This window comes from Ambystoma mexicanum, chromosome 5p (assembly GCF_040938575.1).
Source record: "Ambystoma mexicanum isolate Mex_15411 chromosome 5p, UKY_AmexF1_1, whole genome shotgun sequence".
Classification (NCBI taxonomy): domain Eukaryota; kingdom Metazoa; phylum Chordata; class Amphibia; order Caudata; family Ambystomatidae; genus Ambystoma; species Ambystoma mexicanum.
The window spans coordinates 659,312,955-659,331,120 of record NC_090930.1 but is presented as its reverse complement, the minus strand read 5'-3'; the positions used below and the strand labels follow the sequence as shown (position 1 = coordinate 659,331,120).

Below are 18,166 nucleotides of genomic sequence, written 5' to 3'. Positions count from 1 at the left end.
TTTCGCTTGCCACAGTCGTTGCTGAATGCGCGGGTCAGCCACATGTAACACTATCTGATCTCTCAAATATTCGTCGGTGACTCCAGTGAAAGCACATGTGGCCATTAGTCCTCTCAATGTCGCTACATATGAATCAATACTTTCCTCTTTGCCCTGTTTTCTTGTGAAAAATCTGTATCTTTCCAACACAATGTTTGTCTTATTACCAAAATGCTTGTTCAATTAAGTCACTGCAATGTCATACTTTCTTGACCCACTGGACGCTTCACCCCATGTTTCTTCATCTTGCTCAAGATCAGGTAATGATCTAAATATTCTTAGAGCTTCTGTGCCAATACAGTGTAACAAAGTGGCTTCCTTCTGATCATCATTGAATTTTGCCCCTCCAATCGCTCTCAAATACACTTGAAAGTTGTCCTGCCACTGCTCCCAAGGGCATGTTGGATTGCCAGGAGCCGACAGAAATTTTATAGGAGCAGCCGTGTTTTGCATGGCTAAAGTTTGATGATTAATATGTAATGCCCTACTCATATGTGGTATCTCTCAAAATGTCCAGTATATTTCCTTGTTTGTTAATATCTGCTGTTTACACCATATATTTTTTTTTCCTTGCCTCCCAACAACAGCCAGAACTCAGTATGGCCATGCATCTATAAACATTGGCTTATTTTCCTTCAGTGCGTTGTCCATAACAGCAGCTGATCGCCGTAATTACGATCGTAACAAACAGTTTTTTTTTTTCCAAAATGGCGGCACGCAACTCACGTTCTAGGGTCCTTTACTCTAGCCTTCAACGACGGTTGCTCATACCATTCGCACCGTCCTCGATAACCCTGGTAAGTTGATTCCTTAATTTCCCTGCATGCTGGCACTGCTTACTGTAGCCGCTCACCCGTTCTTGTATCGTTACTGTGCACAGCAGCCCACAAAACCAGCCGTTATAACGTATAACTTTCACTGCATCATTTCTTCCTGTCCGGGGGCTCCCTCCACTAACCAGCTTCCTCGTCGCCAATTGTAGTGATTTTTCATTACATTAAGATCACGCGATACAAGTATGCTTATGATTATTTTGTAAGTTTAATCGGAGGAGCCCCCGAAGCGGCCCTCTCAGCTGAGGCACATCTTCGTATAACATTCCATCAACATTCTGGAATGTCATACGAAGATGTAACTATGGCAACAACCTACAATATTACACAAGTTGGCAGGTCCATTCTGGATGGGCCAGGATCTGTACACAACCATTAGTCCTGCATCCACATCCACAGAGTTTAGCCATGGTTTTCAAAGTTTACATCTGGGGATATTGAAAATGAAATAATTATGTGCATACATCCTATTTTAGTGTAAAATCACAGTGAACGATTTTGTCAAATACAGAGACCAACATCTAAAAAAGTCTTATGTTTCAGGCAAAGGACAATTTACGTCTATTGATAGGGAATGACCGTTGGAGACTTGCATTGAGATCTGATCAAGTTTTCAAGCTCTTCTGACAAGCCTTGCTTTCAAGTTCTGAATGCTTTGTTGCGACTACAGATCTTCCTTCGCCGAGCTTTCTTCGGTAAATCAGAAATCAAAGTTATCATATGAGTGATGCAGGAAAACCACATGGAAAATCTCTCCTTGCCGATAACGTTTTTAAAACTGTAGCAGAAATAGTTGTATTGAAGAAGCTTTCATCCTTTGCCCAACATGCCTAGCCAATTGAGGGCTTCTCGGATTGAAATCACTACCTCGGGCCATGCCATGATAAATAGTGAACGCTCATCCAGACCGGAGCCAGACCATCCAATAAATCAGGTCAAGATAATTTCTAATTAATGAGGTAATTAAAAAACATGTGCTACCATCTAAAATTCAACCTCACAATGGCATGAACCAGTTTAGTGCCGTTAGGATGTATGTAGATGTCTGACATGGGGTGAGGGGGCTTGGTGGGGTCTCTTTTACCCACAAATGACACCAGGTTATGGGTGAAAAATTCTAGCAAAAAATGTCAATCAATTTAGGTCATAAATGAGGAGACAGTATGATTACATTGGTATCGTCCATGTTATATGTTTGCATCACTACTTTAAAGCTATTGGATCCTGACATTGGAGGAGAACCAAACATGATCGGAGGTAGATAGCAATTATATTAAAGAGAATCCCAAAGTGACTTCATACAGGTGTATTACTGGGCAAAGGCACTTCACAGGGAACTTAACAGTGATAATAATGAGGATATCATCACTGTAGGAAGTATCGTCCTGTGAAAATTCAGAAACTGTAGCAGATTTCCATGATTTCATGGAAAGAACTCTATAATCCCCTCACCTGCTGCTTGGGTGTCAGATGTGCTGCACTCTTGTTCCCCCGTCGCATGACTTCCTTCTGATTGATGCGGCGATGACGCAGAGGATGACCCGCCGGAGTGGTTTCCTTCTGAGTCAGTCTGGACCTAATTGGGAGGACACAAATACAATTTCGTTATTGTTTGATCTTTTACCATCGCCATGTCATTTTCACTTTCACCGGCTATAATTATAAGGCCAGCACTTGAAGGGGTATGCGTACAGGTTGCACTGTGTGTAGTGGACTCACCATGCTCAGGTTAGGAAGGATTTGAACATGCCGCCAGCTCTGAGAGCACAGCTTTTCCTATAATCAAATCAGTTATCAAAATGGAGGCAGGCCAGTGAGAGGTAAGCTTCTAAGAGTCTAGAGCGGTGTAATCAAATACGTAAATGCTGTCATTCTGTCAATTAGATGGAGTGATGAAGGTCAAACTGGGCGATTGCAATGGATGTAGGAATGAATACTCGCAGTGGCGTCAATCACTCGCCGTTCGGCAGGGGAGTATGGGGGGAGGAAACGTGCTCAGGAAATATTGGGTGGAAAGAAAAACAAAAATATTGGGGCAAAACTCTTTTCATTTTGCAGCATTTATTCTAAATGAAAATAGTAATATGTAGCTGCAAAGCACAGAATTCAATTGCTGGTGTCCTTATAATGCCTCCAGTTTAAAAACAGGCTTTTAAAAATAGAACGCCTTCATTTAAATGTTATGTTGAGCATTGATTTGTTTTGTGGACAAATTCAAATGATTGGCAGATGGCTAAAATACTAGATCTTACGCTTTATAGTGGCATTTCAGAAATTTTGCTGCACATTTGAGGCTAGCAGATCTTGCTAGCTTTGTTGAGAGCACAAAATCGTGAAAAGCTTCATGGTCTGATTCGGCTAATCAGTTTTTATTGAAAAAACGTTTAATGGGTAACCTGAAAACATAAAGTCAGCTTGGTGTCACCCACGTAGTTGTGAAATTGTGATCATTCCTTACATAGTTACTCATTCAACTGTTGAACATAAATATTGAACGGGAACTGTCAAAAGGACCCCTGTAGAAAGCAAAAACTGACAGTAAGAACAAAATATTCAAAATAATCCACCATAATGTTTGACTATCTATGTTTTGATGAGAAAGGTTCAAATCCATTTTCTGGCACCTCCAAAACCCCAGAACCTCCAGAAATCTTACCAAGACAGTTGAGTGGTCGTGCAGCCAACCGTTCAAGAACAACCAACAGGCCAACATTTCCAAGGTCACCTAGTTGAAAGAGGCTGGGCTTCACCTGCAATAATGCCTCGTTCTCCCTATGTACGGCCTAAATTCTGATTCCCAGTTCTGCAACAATTAATACTGGAGCTGAAGAGTGGCTGCCTTACCCAACATTTGGTAATGAATGGGACATTGATGACGTGCCTACAGCCGGAGCAAAATGGGGATGTAAGATATGTTCATGGATGCAACACAACCTCTTTAAAACAGTCTAGGGTCGTCCCACTCTGGGCAGGTTTTTTTTAATGAACTCTGTAATAAGAGTCGAAAAGCCCAAGACCAACACTGAAGGGCAATGATCTCTGAGACAAGCTATGGTGTTTCAGTTCAGCTATGATTTCTACAGCTTGTGCCACAGAAATAAGGAAGAAAATGAATCGCACCATTAAAGGACTGGGAGAATGCACCTTCCACTGTTTATACACATTGCATCAAAGTAACTGGATGTTATCAGAAAAGAAATCCTGAATTCCTTTGTTACACTGCTCAACATCATCATCCTCGGCAGGATGGATGATGATGTTGAGCAGTGTGATGCAACAGGCCCCTGCTTGTCTCTTGGAGTAATGGTTTTGGTGGAAAAGGGGACTGGGGCTGCCACTTAAATCATGATGCCGGGCCCAGGGGCTGATAACCCACCATGCCAGGAATGGGAGGCACGGGCTTTCTGCAGAATTGCACAATGTGGTGATGTCCTTCAAGGGACTCAGTTATGGCTGACAACAACATGCCAACCACACCACAGAGAACTATTACATAGTGACTTTCATATATCACAGGAGATGAACAACACAAAGATGCACTCTTCACGGAGACAAGAAAGAGGCAAAACAGGCTGGTGATGCAGATACCTGTGCTTGGAGTATACCTGTGTGTAGCCCGAACAGAGAACAGCATTTAGTTAGTACAACAGTGCTAGGCAAATTGTGGTGGGGCCAGGAGAGCAGAAGTGGCATTACACAGCCAACCAGGTATGATGCAATTTTCACTGAGAAACACATCTGAAGGCTGCAGAGTTGGGATCTTCCATAAGAAAGAGGAATGTTTATCAGGGTAGTGTGGGTGTTTGGATGAGTGAATCCAGAGGAAAGGGATGAAGCCCAGCGGAAAAGGATCCCAGCATGGGGATAACATCTGTGAACATCCCAAAGAGCAGATCATGTAGGACGTTGGTGTACCAACCCTCTACCAGGAGGTGGCAGCTTCCAGCACCAGGTTGACAAACCTTGGCAATAAATAGCAGGAAAACTGCGGTAATTGACCCACATAATGGTTCCAGCATGGAAGGGTCAACCCAGTGTACTAGTGTAGTAGGGCAGGCAGCAGTAGAAACAAACCAGGATATGCCCACACTACTGTACTAAGCCTATATGGCCAAGTGAGAGTTAAAAATGGCAAAAAGGGAGGGGATTGGTGGGAAAACTCCTTCACAGGTCAGCAGCCCTCCTTCTTCCAGGTTGCTGTATAAACAGCCATACGATTGGAGCAAGGACTAGACATATCCTTAAGTACCACTGCAAAGTAATGGGCTGGCTAAAGGTCAGCTAGCTAATCACTATATGGTGCTGGGAGCAAAGGATCAGATGGTCTGCCATACTGGAGGTGAGAGGAAGAGCCCAGAGATTTGCACTAGTCTAAGCCCGTTTAAACCAATATGGAGCATGCAATGCGGGCTCATAAATCCCAATACTCACATGTGATGAAAGGCAGACTTCAAGACTCCATTTACCTGTAGGTTGAAGGATAGAAATGTGTCTAAACGGACCCCCAGATTGCACGCTTGAGATTAGTGTGGAAGGTGGCCTCAATGCAGTACGACAATTGAAAGGTAAATAGATCAAGTTGTAATTTGATGTGTAGCTAAATGTTGTTAGAGCACATATGAAAGCCACTGTTAGAATGATGACCCCTGTGACACTCCACAAGGAAGCCGTGTTGTTAAGGATGCTTAAGGTCAAGGTTTGGACAGTGTCAAAGCTCAGTGATAAATCTAGAAGAATCGATACTTGGTCTCTGGCTTGGAGCAGTTCTTCTCTGACATCTATAAGGGGGGGGCTTAATTTATGTTCCGGAGATGGACATCTGATTGATACCTATTGAGGCGTCCATGAGACTCAAGGTGAGATGGGGGGGCATGAGTTGTGACAGTATTTTTTCCTATGCTAGCCACACATGGGTGGACCGCAGATTAGTATAAAAGGAATAGTGCGCTCAAAAGATGGGCAATAAACAAAAACATACATTAAACATCTTTTTAAAGAAAGTTCCTATGTAAACTTTTGAGCAAACGAGGCTCAAAGCATTTACGTGGGAGCATCCATTTTGTTATTTCAGGCAGCCTCCTCTGTTCATGTTAAGCTCTGCCCTGGCAGCACTAAACAAGCAGCAAAAGCTCCCTACTGGGGGCTTTTGCTTACTGCAGCAAGAGCAGAGCTGAACATGGAGGAGGCTGCGTTCACTTTCGTTTTACGTTTTCGGTGCTCCCCAAGAACAGGGAAGCACAGAAAATGTAAAATGAAAAGCAGAGCAATTATGAATACTTCGCCGGATGCCGGCAAAGTATTCATAATTGCCTGGACTTGCCTACAAGCAAAGGCACAGCAATTATATTATGTTGTATTTGTGATTGCTGTGGTTAGAAAACCATGGAAATCATAAATACAACAACGTTGTATTTATGATTGCGGTGGCTTCAGCTTTGAGTCTCCTGGGCTCTCCCGGGTCGGGGGAGCCCAGGAGACTCAAAGCGAAAGCTGCCGCAGTCAGAAATGCAACGTTGTTGTATTTGTAAATGCTGTGGCTTTCTTTCTACGTTTCTCTGGCTCCTCTGGCTCAGAGGAGCCTGGGAAATGTAGAAAGAAAACCACAGCATTTATAAATACAACAAGGTTGTATTTATGTTTGCGGTGGCTTCAGCTTTGAGTCTCCTGAGCTCCCCCGACCCAGGGGAGCCCAGGAGACTCAAAGCAAAAGCCGCTGCAGTAAGAAATACAACTTTGTTGTATTTGTAAATGTCGCAGTTTTCTTTCTACATTTCCCAGGCTCCTCCGAGCCAGAGAATCCCAGGAAACGTAGAAAAAAACCACAGAATTTATAAATACAATAAAGTTGTATTTATGTTTGCGGTGGCTTCAGCTTTGAGTCTCCTAGGCTCCCCCGAACCAGGGGAGTCCAGGAGACTCAAAGCAAAAGCTGCTGCAGTCAGAAATATAACGTTGTTGTATTTATAAATGCTGCAGTTTTCTTTCTACGTTAGAAAGAAAACTGCAGCATTTATTTTGCGGTGCTTTGAAAAAATAATGAAATTAAAAGCACTTACCAGCAGCAGCTTGTGTTAATCTCTGCTCTTTGGCAATAATGAAGCAAAAGCCACCTGCTGGTAGCTTTTGTTTATTACAGCTGGCTGGCTTTTGCTTCATAAGTGCTGCAAGGGCAGAGATTAACACAAGCACAGGAGGTTCATCCATTTCACAAAATGGATGCCTCCTAGTGCTTGAAATGTGTGACTTTGAGCCTCATTTGCATAAAGGTTTACAAAGGAAGTTTCTTCAAAAATATTTTTTATATATATTTTTGATCATGGCCCATCTTTTGAGCCAATAACATTTTAGAGCGCACTATTCCTTTAAGTTTGTTACTACTCCAGTATTGGCCATTAAGCAGTGGGGTAATGTTTTAGCTTGTGTGGGCCATCAACCAAGTTTATGGAGGCATTGGTGCGGTCTGTGTTACAGGGAGCGATCATCGAGATACCTATCTTAACTCATTTTGTGTTGTGAATGTCAAGCATAGGCATTGGATGTTTGAATGTATTACATACTGTTCAGGCCATGGCAAAAAGAAGGACAGGTAGTAGGATACAATATTATTGTTCTGTCCAATAAAGGGGGTAAAAGTCTTTGGTTGGAAAAACTGCATCAGGTGATCACATAATTGTTCTGTGAGGATAGGGGCGTTGTCATCTAGGGGGCTTGGGCAGCTCTTTGACGATACAAAAAAGTTTGATAGAGATATTGTGTGTCTCATCAATATGAGTATGGAAATAAGCAGAATGACTGCTAAAAAATGCTCTCTTATATCCTCTGGAATCTACTGTATAAGCAAAATGATCTGATGGAGTCCACCAGCATCTCTGAGTTTCAACCTTTTCTGTTTAATAAGCAGAGATAACTGTTGAACCCTCTTTTTAGAACTGTTTTGTTGGCTTTGGCTTCATCTCATTTTAGGGGAGTGTGACTGTCACTTTTGAGGGAACTATGGAGGGAGACCAGCTGACTCTGGCGGCCAGGAGAAGAGGCCCACAACATGATCCAACCCCTGAAAGTGGTATATGGGGGACCCCAAAGAGTACCTCCAGTATCCTGTTACTGCCTGGATAGCAGGTTAGCCAACTTCCTAAACAGTGATAATCCCCGGATGTCACCCTACTCCCAAATGTGATGGTAACATTAAAAAAGATCTCACTACGTTTAATCATCAGGTGAGAAATGATTGCATGGGACAGCGATACATAGGATCTCAGCACAGGAAGGAAGTGGGGAGAGATACAGTAGTTGGATCAAGCCTGCTGTGTTCCAGGAACTCACTCTGTGAATTCTGAGCTGTAACCACCAACATTTCGGGAACTCGTAATTGATTGCAGATGGACACTGGAAGGAAAATGGGGGTTTGCAAGCATAAACCATCTCTTAAGTCCTCTGCCTTTGGAGGACTAATGATAGACACAAAACACATGGTATCAATTAAATAAAGAGCGGAAACACATGAGTGGGTTGTAGGTTTGCAAGATGCCAGTCAATACCTACACCCTGAATTAGGAAGTAGAGGGACTTGCCAATCACAGTCATAGTCCAAAGGACAAAAGAAGGCAGAAGGAGGTTAATAGAGTGGGGGCAGAGACCATCATTCTAGCGATTTGGTATGTTTTGTACTTGGAGGAGAAAACAGCAGGTGGCTAAGCCAAACAGCCCAATCTCTAAGAGACTTTAGCAGAGGAAGGTGTAAGATACCCATTGAGAGCATTGGCCCAGAAACTGGCACGATGCAGGAACTTCTGCAATGACCAACTTGATTGGTCTTCTTGTTGCCCTAATCACAATTCTGGTGGGTTTCTTAGACCACCAGCATTGAAACACCAAAGAAAGTGTTGTATTGGCACTTGGGTATAGTTAGATCTTGGTACCAAACCGAACTTGGCACTGATCTTGGTAGGTACCGAATACTCCTTGAAGCTGGACTGGGGCAGGTAAACACCCTTGGCCGGGGTTTTAATTACTGCATCCTAAATAGATTCCATTTGGGAAGGAGAAAATCCCACCAAAAGGAACTTCTAAGGCAAGAGGGGGAGTCACATAATCTTACCCTGTTAAGAAAGTGTCATCAAGAGAGCCAATGGCAAATGGGCAGAAAACTACAATCTTGCTCCAGTAGAAGAGTATTGAACATAGAAGCACAGGCTCCGGGGAAATGACAGATCTACAGATATTAAGCTCTAGCACCAGGAAAGAGGCATGAGAGAGCTAGACAATGGAGCCAGGAAACCAGGTCCTCTGTATGATTTATTGGTCTACCCTGCCACAGTTATTATAAGACCCTCTGCTTTGGTTTCTAGTTGAATATCCCTGTAGCCTTGCAGGCATTCCTCCAAACCCATCCCTGTAAGAACAAGGTGAATTCATATTTGTCTTGTGTTTTTTTGTGAAATTCCCCCTGTGGCCGAGCTACAACGTTCAGCGCTTGGGTGGCATCATACTCCAATGCATCCAAAATGCTGCTGGTGAACATCATGGAATATGTGAATGAGCTTGAATGAAAGTTTCTGAAGAACTCTGCTGAGATTTCTGAGGCTGCGAGGCGGGTCTGCTTGGCTTTGTCTAACGCGTGCAGTGCAATAAGAGTGGCCATTTTCAATTTTGTAGAAAATTATAGAATGATGTGACCATGACAGTAGTAGAAGTTTAGTGATGTCAATGTTAATGTTTTCACAGAACGCAAGTCTAGGTTATGACAGGCATCGTGGGCGGGTAGCTGGTCAAAGCTGTGTCCGTATACATCTGCAATTAGTAGTTGTGAGGATTATAAGTGAGGTCATCAGTCCATACATTGATAGGCACTCATTGGTTTGTCTAATTATAGTAGGGCTAGGAAGATATAGGGCTACACATACACATTAATGTTTCAATCGTCTTTATGGAATACCTCTCTATCCTTTAACTTTGCTTCAAAACTCTAATCCTTCATTGGAGTGCTCTAGTAAAAGCAGCCTCAGGCAAATACCAAGAGCACCTCTCATCTTCCCTACCAAGACACACTCCCCAATTCCTTCTATGTATGCCTTGTGTTATCATAGTTTGGCATCAGCAATGCACTGTAGTTTTCCACTCTCTTACCGGAAGCAGGAGCTCTCTTAGCCGATGAAGCTGAGAATCCAGCTGCTTGTTGTGGTCTTCCAGAATCTGCATTCGGGTCTCCAGTCGGGTCTTGTGCTGCCGGAGAATTCTTGCCTCTGCCAGGAGCTCTTCATTTTGAACCTCATTCCCTGATTCATGCGTCCTCTCCGCTAATGTCGGAGACTCTACTGCCTCGTCATGTTGCCATTTCAGCCGCCTCAACTCCCCCTGGAGGATCCTGGAAAATAAGCGAGCTATGTTTAATCAGTTCTAAAACATTCCACCCTGTCCTGGGGGCATCATCAGTCTTCGCAAAATAGCAAAAAGATTAAGTTACAACAACCCTCTTAAAAATCAAGAGAACCATGATCAGGGAAAGGGCAGATGGAAGAACTTTGATTAACAAATGGGCACCTGAAGTGCATCGAACATCTGGAAGGATGTGTTCCATACAGTACATAAATGGCTGCACCCCAAGCGTGGGTTTATCAGTGCTAGGCATGGAAAGCGTGCTTTGTGCTAATATTGTCAGGGCAGATTTGTTTCTCCCATAGAGCATCAGCCTGGCTCACAAGTAATGAGGAGCAATATAATGCAGGGCCTTATAGGTCATAAAAGGGTATCGGGTCATTGCATCGAATACAAAGCATCGACACACCATACCATTGAAAAAAATGCATAGAAAAAAAACATTGAATGCATTTTTTTCAATGGTGAAGGGTTTAGTTTAGTAAAAAAAAGTGTTTTAATGGTTTAAAAAGGGGGGTTGAGGGGAACCCCCCCATAAAATAAAATGCATTCAATGGTTTGTCAATGGTATGGTTGTCGATGGTTTGGTTGTCAATGCAATCACTAGGAACCCATAAAAGCCTCGTTGAACTAAACACACAAAACAACAGAAGATAAGAGTAGGAGTGGTGTGTTTGAAGCGAGGCCGGCATTTTAGCAGCCACCTTGACTACTAGTCAATATGTGCACAAGAGTGTTCAAAGTGCAAAAGCTACTACCTTTGTTGAAATACAGTATTGCATGGTATGTTATTGGTTACTTCAATTTTGCAAACTTTGGATGTTGTAATAAATGGTATGGTAGGATAGTTATTGTTTTGTATCACACCAACTCGTGAGCAGTGGTCGAAGTGTATGAAAAGAAGTAGTGGAACTATGTTCCCAGCTGGTCTGCCCCACTACCCACAAACCCCATCGCAACGCCCCCTCCCACGCCCAATACAAACCCCCAAACAAATGCACCTGCTGTTTAAAGAAACGTTCAGTGCAGTGCAAGCTTCAACTGCTTCCTACACTTTTATTTTAAAACGAAACCATTCCTGAATGGTTTCTTTTTAAAATAAAAGTATAGAAACAGTAAAACATAATTTAAAAAGTATAGGAGCACTGCTCCCAACTGCTCCCGCCCACTTAGACCACTGCTCGTGAGAGCAACTCTTCAAAGAACCCAAGGCAATTACATTAAGGGTTACATTAAGGGTTGAGAACAATAATTGTACAAGGATAGGGAAAACAAGTAACACTTACAAACGGGGAGTATGAACTCGTGGGCAGCGTGGGTATGGGTTTTTCGGGTATGTTTGAGACACAGAGGTTAAGAGGGAGAAAGTAATATCGAATAGTAAAGAAACAAGTGTACAAAAAAGGGGACATATGATCAGATATTCAATCGCTAGAGCCTAGATGCAGAATCTTGATAAACATTTATGTAGAGGGTCGAGGTGGCCATATGGGTCGGCTGCAGTGCAACAGGGTGTGTGGATAAGCGCTTTGGGGGTCTTATTGAGCTTCTTGTCGATCAGGGATGTTGGGGTAAGATAGAAAGGGATGACGTTTTCTCTTAACAGGATCAACCAGAACGAGTCCTTTCATTATTAGAATATTGAATAATCTAATGGCTCTGCAGTGCAAACCAGGTAACTTGCATGCCCGCAGCATAGCCATATGACCAGCTCTCCTGTAGGAATGTGTTACCCAGGCTGGTCCTGGATGGATGGATAAAGAAGGACGCTCAGCCAGAGGTAACTTCCACACAACTTCTTTATTTAACTTCCTCGTAATACTGGCGCAACAGGCGACAAACCACCTCCCTCATCCCAACGTCACCTTCCCCTGCCCCTTTGGCAGCGGGCCTCTCTTAAAGAGGCAAAGGCCGGTAACACAACCCCCAGATGAAATGTCAAGACGTCCGGCTCAGCATTCTTCAACCCATTGCATCGGTTTCTTGACCACTCGTTGCGGCCTGAACTGCTGGCCATCGGATCCTTCTCCAGCCAGTGGATCACCACGGGCTTCTGTCTGACCCACGTCTCCTCCCGGCGGGATCCATAGGTCGTCCCTTGGCTCATGAGGTGTCGGGTCCATTTCCGGAGGTGGTGACTCGCATTCCTCTCTCCTTATGTATTGTTTGAACAGGGAGCTATTTCTTGTAACAGCCCTATCTCTGTCCTTGGCCATCACCATCGTCCCTTTTACGGCCGTGACCCTCATGGGGCTGGGCGCGAAACGGGGGTCCGTCTTCCTCACTATGGGTTGCTGAACTAAAACTTTATCCCTGACCTGGAAGTCCTTGGCCACTGCTTTCCGCCTGGCGTCTGACTCACATTTCATTCTCTCCTTCAACTCTGTGGGCCTCATTCCGAGTTGGGCGGTAAGAGTTAATGGTCACCGGTAAGGAACCCGGTGCCGGTAAAGCCTTACCGCCCAATTTCCGAGTTCGCTTAGTGGGACCCGCAAAGGACGTGTGGTCTGACCACACATCCTTTGTGGGTCCCGCTAAGGGACTAGGGCGCTAATGACGGGCCCGTAATTAGAGCCTTCCCCATTCCCAAATGGGAATGGGGAATGGTTGGTTGAATGGGGATTTACCGGGTCTGCACAGGTCGGAATGTCCCGGAAAGTCCCCATTCAACCAGACCGGACCCGGGTTTGGAGGCAGCCATGGCGCTAATAGCGCCATGGCTACCTCCAAACTCGGAATGAGGCCCTGTGTCTTGTTGTGTCATCTCGGCATCCACTCCATCCGGAGATTTGGATCTTCGCACGATCCGCGTGTGCACGTCATACCGGACTATCAGCTCTGCTGGTGTTTTGTTCGTTGCTTCATGTGGGGTATTTCGGTAGTCTCTTAGGAGCCGGTATAGAGCCTGATGTGGATTGGTGGCTTCAATGCGGGCCCGCTGTAGAGTTTTCTTTATGGAGACCATGAACCTCTCTGCCATGCCGTTCGCTTGCAGCCAGCGAGGCGTTATCTTCAGGTATTTAAATCCTAGGTGTCTTGCCAGAGCTGCAACTCGTGACCATTGAAAGGGGGCCCATTGTCGGACTTGATCACCCTGGGGATTGCCCCATTCGCTACGTACTTCATCCAGGGTGGCTGCTACTTGTGGGAATGCTGTGGTGGATAGTCTTTTGACAATGGGGAATCGGGAGTACTCGTCGATGACGAGGAGGAAGTACTCTCCAGATTCCACTGGCCCATAGAAGTCGACAGCTACCCTTTCCCATGGGCGGTCTGGTATTTGTGTGAGCTGGAGGGGCACCGGTGGTTCCACTGGTACTGTGCACTGGCAGGCCAGGCAGTGCTTGACCCATTCCTCTACTAACGAGTCCAAGAAGGGGAACCACATGTGACACCGTAGTTGTTTCATTGTGTTTTTGGCTCCTCGGTGTCCCTCATCTGCTGTTTGAATCACTTCAGCCCTTAAAGCTGCAGGGATGACGACCCAGCACCGTCTCAGGAGTATGTTGTGGTCTTTGACGGCAAGTTCGGTCTGCACTCTCGCTAGCCTTTCTATTTCTTCCTTGCGCACCCCCAGGTGAGCCAACAGTGCTCATCGATAGTCATTCCATTTATTGGCAGTTGTCAAGCTGATGGCAAGTGCAGTATTAGGGTCTGCTGCTGATGCCGACGCAACTGCGTCAAGTGACAGGGCTGGCGGAAGCGAATTGGTTGCAATGTAGTCAATATAGGCAACATCCCCTTCCCGGGTAATGGGAGGGCCTGCTGGATGGCAAGATAGGTAATCTGCTGGATTCAGGTCACCCCCAGGGTGGTGTATGATGTCATAGTCATGTTCCTGGAGGCAGATGCCCATCGTTCAATTCTTGGGGGCATCTTGGTGCGAGGGTTGCCGAATAGCAACAGGAGGGCCTGGTGGTCGGTGATCAGGGTGAATCTCTTTCCGATTATGAAGTAGGCGGCCTCTGGGGTTGATAGGGCTCTGCTGGCATACGCCACTATGTGCCTTGGGTGAACATCAGCCCCGCTCGTCTGCACAAGAATGGCCCCCAAGCCCACTGGACTGGCGTCCACCACAATCTCTGTGTACCAGGAGGGGTTGAAGTAGGCGAGTTGATGAGCTTCCATCAGGGCCCTTTTGATCGCATCGAATGCCTGCTGGCATGTCGGGGTCCATGCGAAGATAGCTTCTTTCTAAAAGAGCCTCCTGAGTGGTTCGGTGATCAAAGCATAATGGGGGATATACCTGGCACAATATCCAGCCATGCCAAGGAACAATCGGACATTGGCTGCCTGGCGTGGCTCGCTGAGCTTCATGATGCTGTCCACCTTTTTGGGGTCAGGCATCTTCCCCTCACTCAAGAAGACGTGCCCAAAGAACTTCAGCTTGGATTTGCTGAACCTGCATTTGTCAATGTTGAGGGTGAGGCCAGCAGCTTGGACAGCTTCACACGTGTCGAGGAGGGCTTTGTCATGGGCCTCCTTGGATGATCTGAAGACGAGGATGTCATTGCTGTAATTTAAAGCACCTGATATTGGTCGTATGATTTGTCTCACCGTCTCCTGAAAGATTTCAGCTGCGGATGATATGCCAAAATGTAGCCTCCAGTAATTAAATAGTCCTTCATGTGTGGCGAACGTTGTTATGACCATGGAGTCTGGGTGTAGTTTCAATTGGTGGTAACCCTGTACCAGATCCAGCTTGGAGAACATGCGGGCGTTGTTCAGCTGTACTATCATGTCCTCGATGGTTGGGTCTGGGTGCCTCTCCCTCTGAATGGCGGTGTTGGCAACCCTCATATCAACACATAGTCGCAGTCTACCCCCTTCCTTTGGCACAATGACTAAGGGGCAAACCCACGGGGTGGGCCCAGTCGCAGGCTCGATAATGCCATCTGCGAGCAGTTGGTCGAGCTCTCTGGACACCGCCTCTTGGAGGTGGAACCCAACTCTCCTCGGGTGTTGCAGTACTGGCTTTATCGGGGGGTCGATATATAGCTTGATTGGAGGGCCTTTTAGCTTTCCTATGCCTGTGCACAGTTGGGGAAATCTCTGTTTTATGTTGATCATGGTGATGAAACTTTGGGTGTTACTCAGGGCGATGGCTCGTATAGATTCCTTGTAGCTTTGATGAACTGTGGTTGTGGTTATTACATCCTCGGTCCCCACATGGATATCAATGAGTCCCAGACATGAAGCTGTATGGTAGCTGAAGAGGCAGTGGCCCTTGGTGAGGCATCTGATGACATGTATGGTGGTGTCGATGTGCCGATTCTTGAGGATCAGGCAGGGTTTGAAATGTCCCATTGCTTGTGGTGGAGTGGCCGCACCCCATTGGAAAATCCTGGAGTGGGTCAGTTCTAATGCTGGTGGATTGGGGATTTTCAAGTATTCCTGCTCACCCATGATGTTTACGGTGGTGCCTGAGTCCACCAGGAAATGGAACAGGCAGTTGCTCATTTTGATTGGGATTTTCAGAGCTTCCTTGGCTTCTTCACTGTCTAGGACTAGGTTGACGTACTCGTCCTGTGCTGTTTGGTCATAGTATGAGGTGTCCGCTGTGGTCGAATGTTCGTAGTAGTGCTCATCTTCTATATATCCCTGTGGGGGCTCATCATACTCATCTGTCAGATAAGGTGGTGGTTCACAGTAGCCATAACTTTGCGGGTAGTCCTCCTGAAAGTGCTACTCATCAACGGCACAAACATATCGACACTGGTTTGGTTGAGGGAATCTCTCTTGGACATACTGAGGCTGTGGTGAGCAATATGGTGTCCAGCCTGGCGCTTGGGGTCTGAAGGTGGGGAACGGTCTTCCTTCCCTGCAGACGGACTGGAAGTGTCCCTCTCTCCTGCAGTTCGCACATCTTTGTGATAGTGCCAGGCAGGACCCTGAATGTGGGAACACCATGCCGCAGCAGTAGCATTGTTGCTGTTGCCTCGGTACCTGAGGGTTGGGTTATCTGTAGGGGTACATTCCTCTTTCCCCTTGTGGAGGTGATTGGATTGCTGCTATGAGTTCTGTAGTGTCATCCTTCGGCGCGGTAGTGCTTTCATGGATGCGGCCTGGGCAATTTCACTGACTTCGGGAACCGTGAGGGGTTTCTTAAGGAGCTGTTTTTTCAGTGTCAGTGACAAACACCCTTCGATGATGCGCAGCCGTATGGCTTCATCTAAGGAGACGGCATCAAACTGGCAGTGGGTGCCCTTTATCCTCAGGCGCGTTATATATTTGTCTATGGTCTCTTGTGGTTTCTGGGTACAGTGATTGAAAAGGTACCTTTCATAGTCTCTGTTGGGTTCTATTATGAGCAGCTTGTCTAGGGCTGTGATAAGGGCAGCAAAAGTGTTCTGGTCGGCTGTCGGGATGGTTTTGATGATAATTTTTACCTCCCCCCTACCAAATTAAGGAAGCTGTCCCGCAGGTGGTGCAAGTCTCCATCGCCAGACCCTCTGACAAAATGATAGAAATCCTCCATCCACGCCGTCCAACGAGGGCCCTCGTTGGCCTGGGTCATCGTGGAGAATGGCAGTGGCATGCGCAGTTGAATTGATCTAGTGCTGCGTGTGCAAATAGGGCTCCCCAACAGGGTACTGTGTAGACAGGGGTGTCTCACTTCCTGGCTGCGAGTTGGTGGCTTGCAAGATCCCCGAGGAGGGGGCTCTTTGTCTTGATGGGGAGCACACTCGCACCAGAGGAGTAGCAGTGGCTGTGTGCACTGGGCTCGTGTGGATGGATGGCAGCAGGGGCACACTGGGGCTGCTGGTGCCAATTTGGTGCTGGACCGTGCGAGTGGTTGAGCAGGGGTGGCCCTCAGCGGGCTGACAGGAACCTTTGCCAATCCCAATGTGGAGGAGACACAAGCGCCTGTGCCGTAGGAGGCCAGTCGGTCACACCTGCTCTTAAGTGGCGAGCACTCGGCCCTGCGGACAAGTGTGGAAACTGTAGGGTGGTGGAGGGTTGGGTCGGCCCCCCGTGGTGGTGCTGCTCCCTGTGGGATGAGGTGCGTGGCTCCGGCGGCATACCTGATGGCTTCACTGGCTGCCGTGGAGGGTACTGCTGTGGGCGGGGTGCCGCCCGGAGGAGCAACGGCTGCTGCTTTCTCCGTTCGCTTGTGGATGCCCTTCTGGGCAGTAACACAGTGGCGCAGCATGGTGGGATCACCGGCAGTGGAGGGTGGAGGCACGCGACGGCGTTTTGCACGAGCACCCACATCGTTAGAGATGCCACAACGACATAGCCAACTGCCAAGAACACACATGCCACCATGCACACTGGTCACTCACGCACCAGCCTACACGAAGAACATATTCAGTGCTATGACGTAGGTGACGGATACATCCACTGACGCGCATCTTTATTATTTTTCACATAGGCCCCTTTATAGTAATGCAGAAACGCAAGATGCCTGAAGGACTCGCATATACGCTTGCTGGCGCTTCTCCCGCCTCTCGCATCGTGATGAGAACATAATGTAGACATAATATTGCTTATGACGCCATGTCAAACCACGACATAGGTACCGTGGATTATGCATCCCCACCCATGAACTAGGCCCAAGTAGGCCGCAAGCAAGGACCGCCATGAACACTGTATGAGCAAGAGTACAAGTGCAGATCACGCAGAACAAGCCGAGCTAGAGCTCATAGCCAAGGGCGCGATGTTGCAACTCGTATGCTACCAGCCGGCGCCAAGGTCACACCTGTAAGCAAAGCCAAGCACACAGAAGCAAAATACAACTTTAAATGTGCAGAATTCCGCTCCAGCTACGGTCTCTCCGCACGTGACCAAGCCGACCTGACAAGGTGCCAGACCCACGAGACAGAAGTCGCCTGGGTCCCACGTCTGGGACACAAGTTGCAACAGCGAAATGACAAGATGGACACCTACGGCGATGGGAATGGCCTGCTCTCAAGCCT

The 18,166-nt window shown here is 46.6% G+C and overlaps 1 protein-coding gene across 4 annotated transcripts in view; it reads right to left on the bottom strand.

Moving 5' to 3' along the window:
• The window catches only part of DRP2 (dystrophin related protein 2), a 1,496,582-nt gene that overhangs the window by 49,921 nt on the left and 1,428,495 nt on the right, over positions 1–18,166 (bottom strand). For all 4 annotated transcript variants that reach the window (XM_069613022.1, XM_069613021.1, XM_069613023.1 and 1 more), the window contains 2 exons: positions 9,999–10,236; positions 2,325–2,448 (listed from right to left, as the gene is read on the bottom strand). In XM_069613022.1, coding sequence (XP_069469123.1) covers positions 2,325–2,448; positions 9,999–10,236 — 362 coding nt within the window. The remainder of the gene's footprint in view (positions 1–2,324; positions 2,449–9,998; positions 10,237–18,166) is intronic.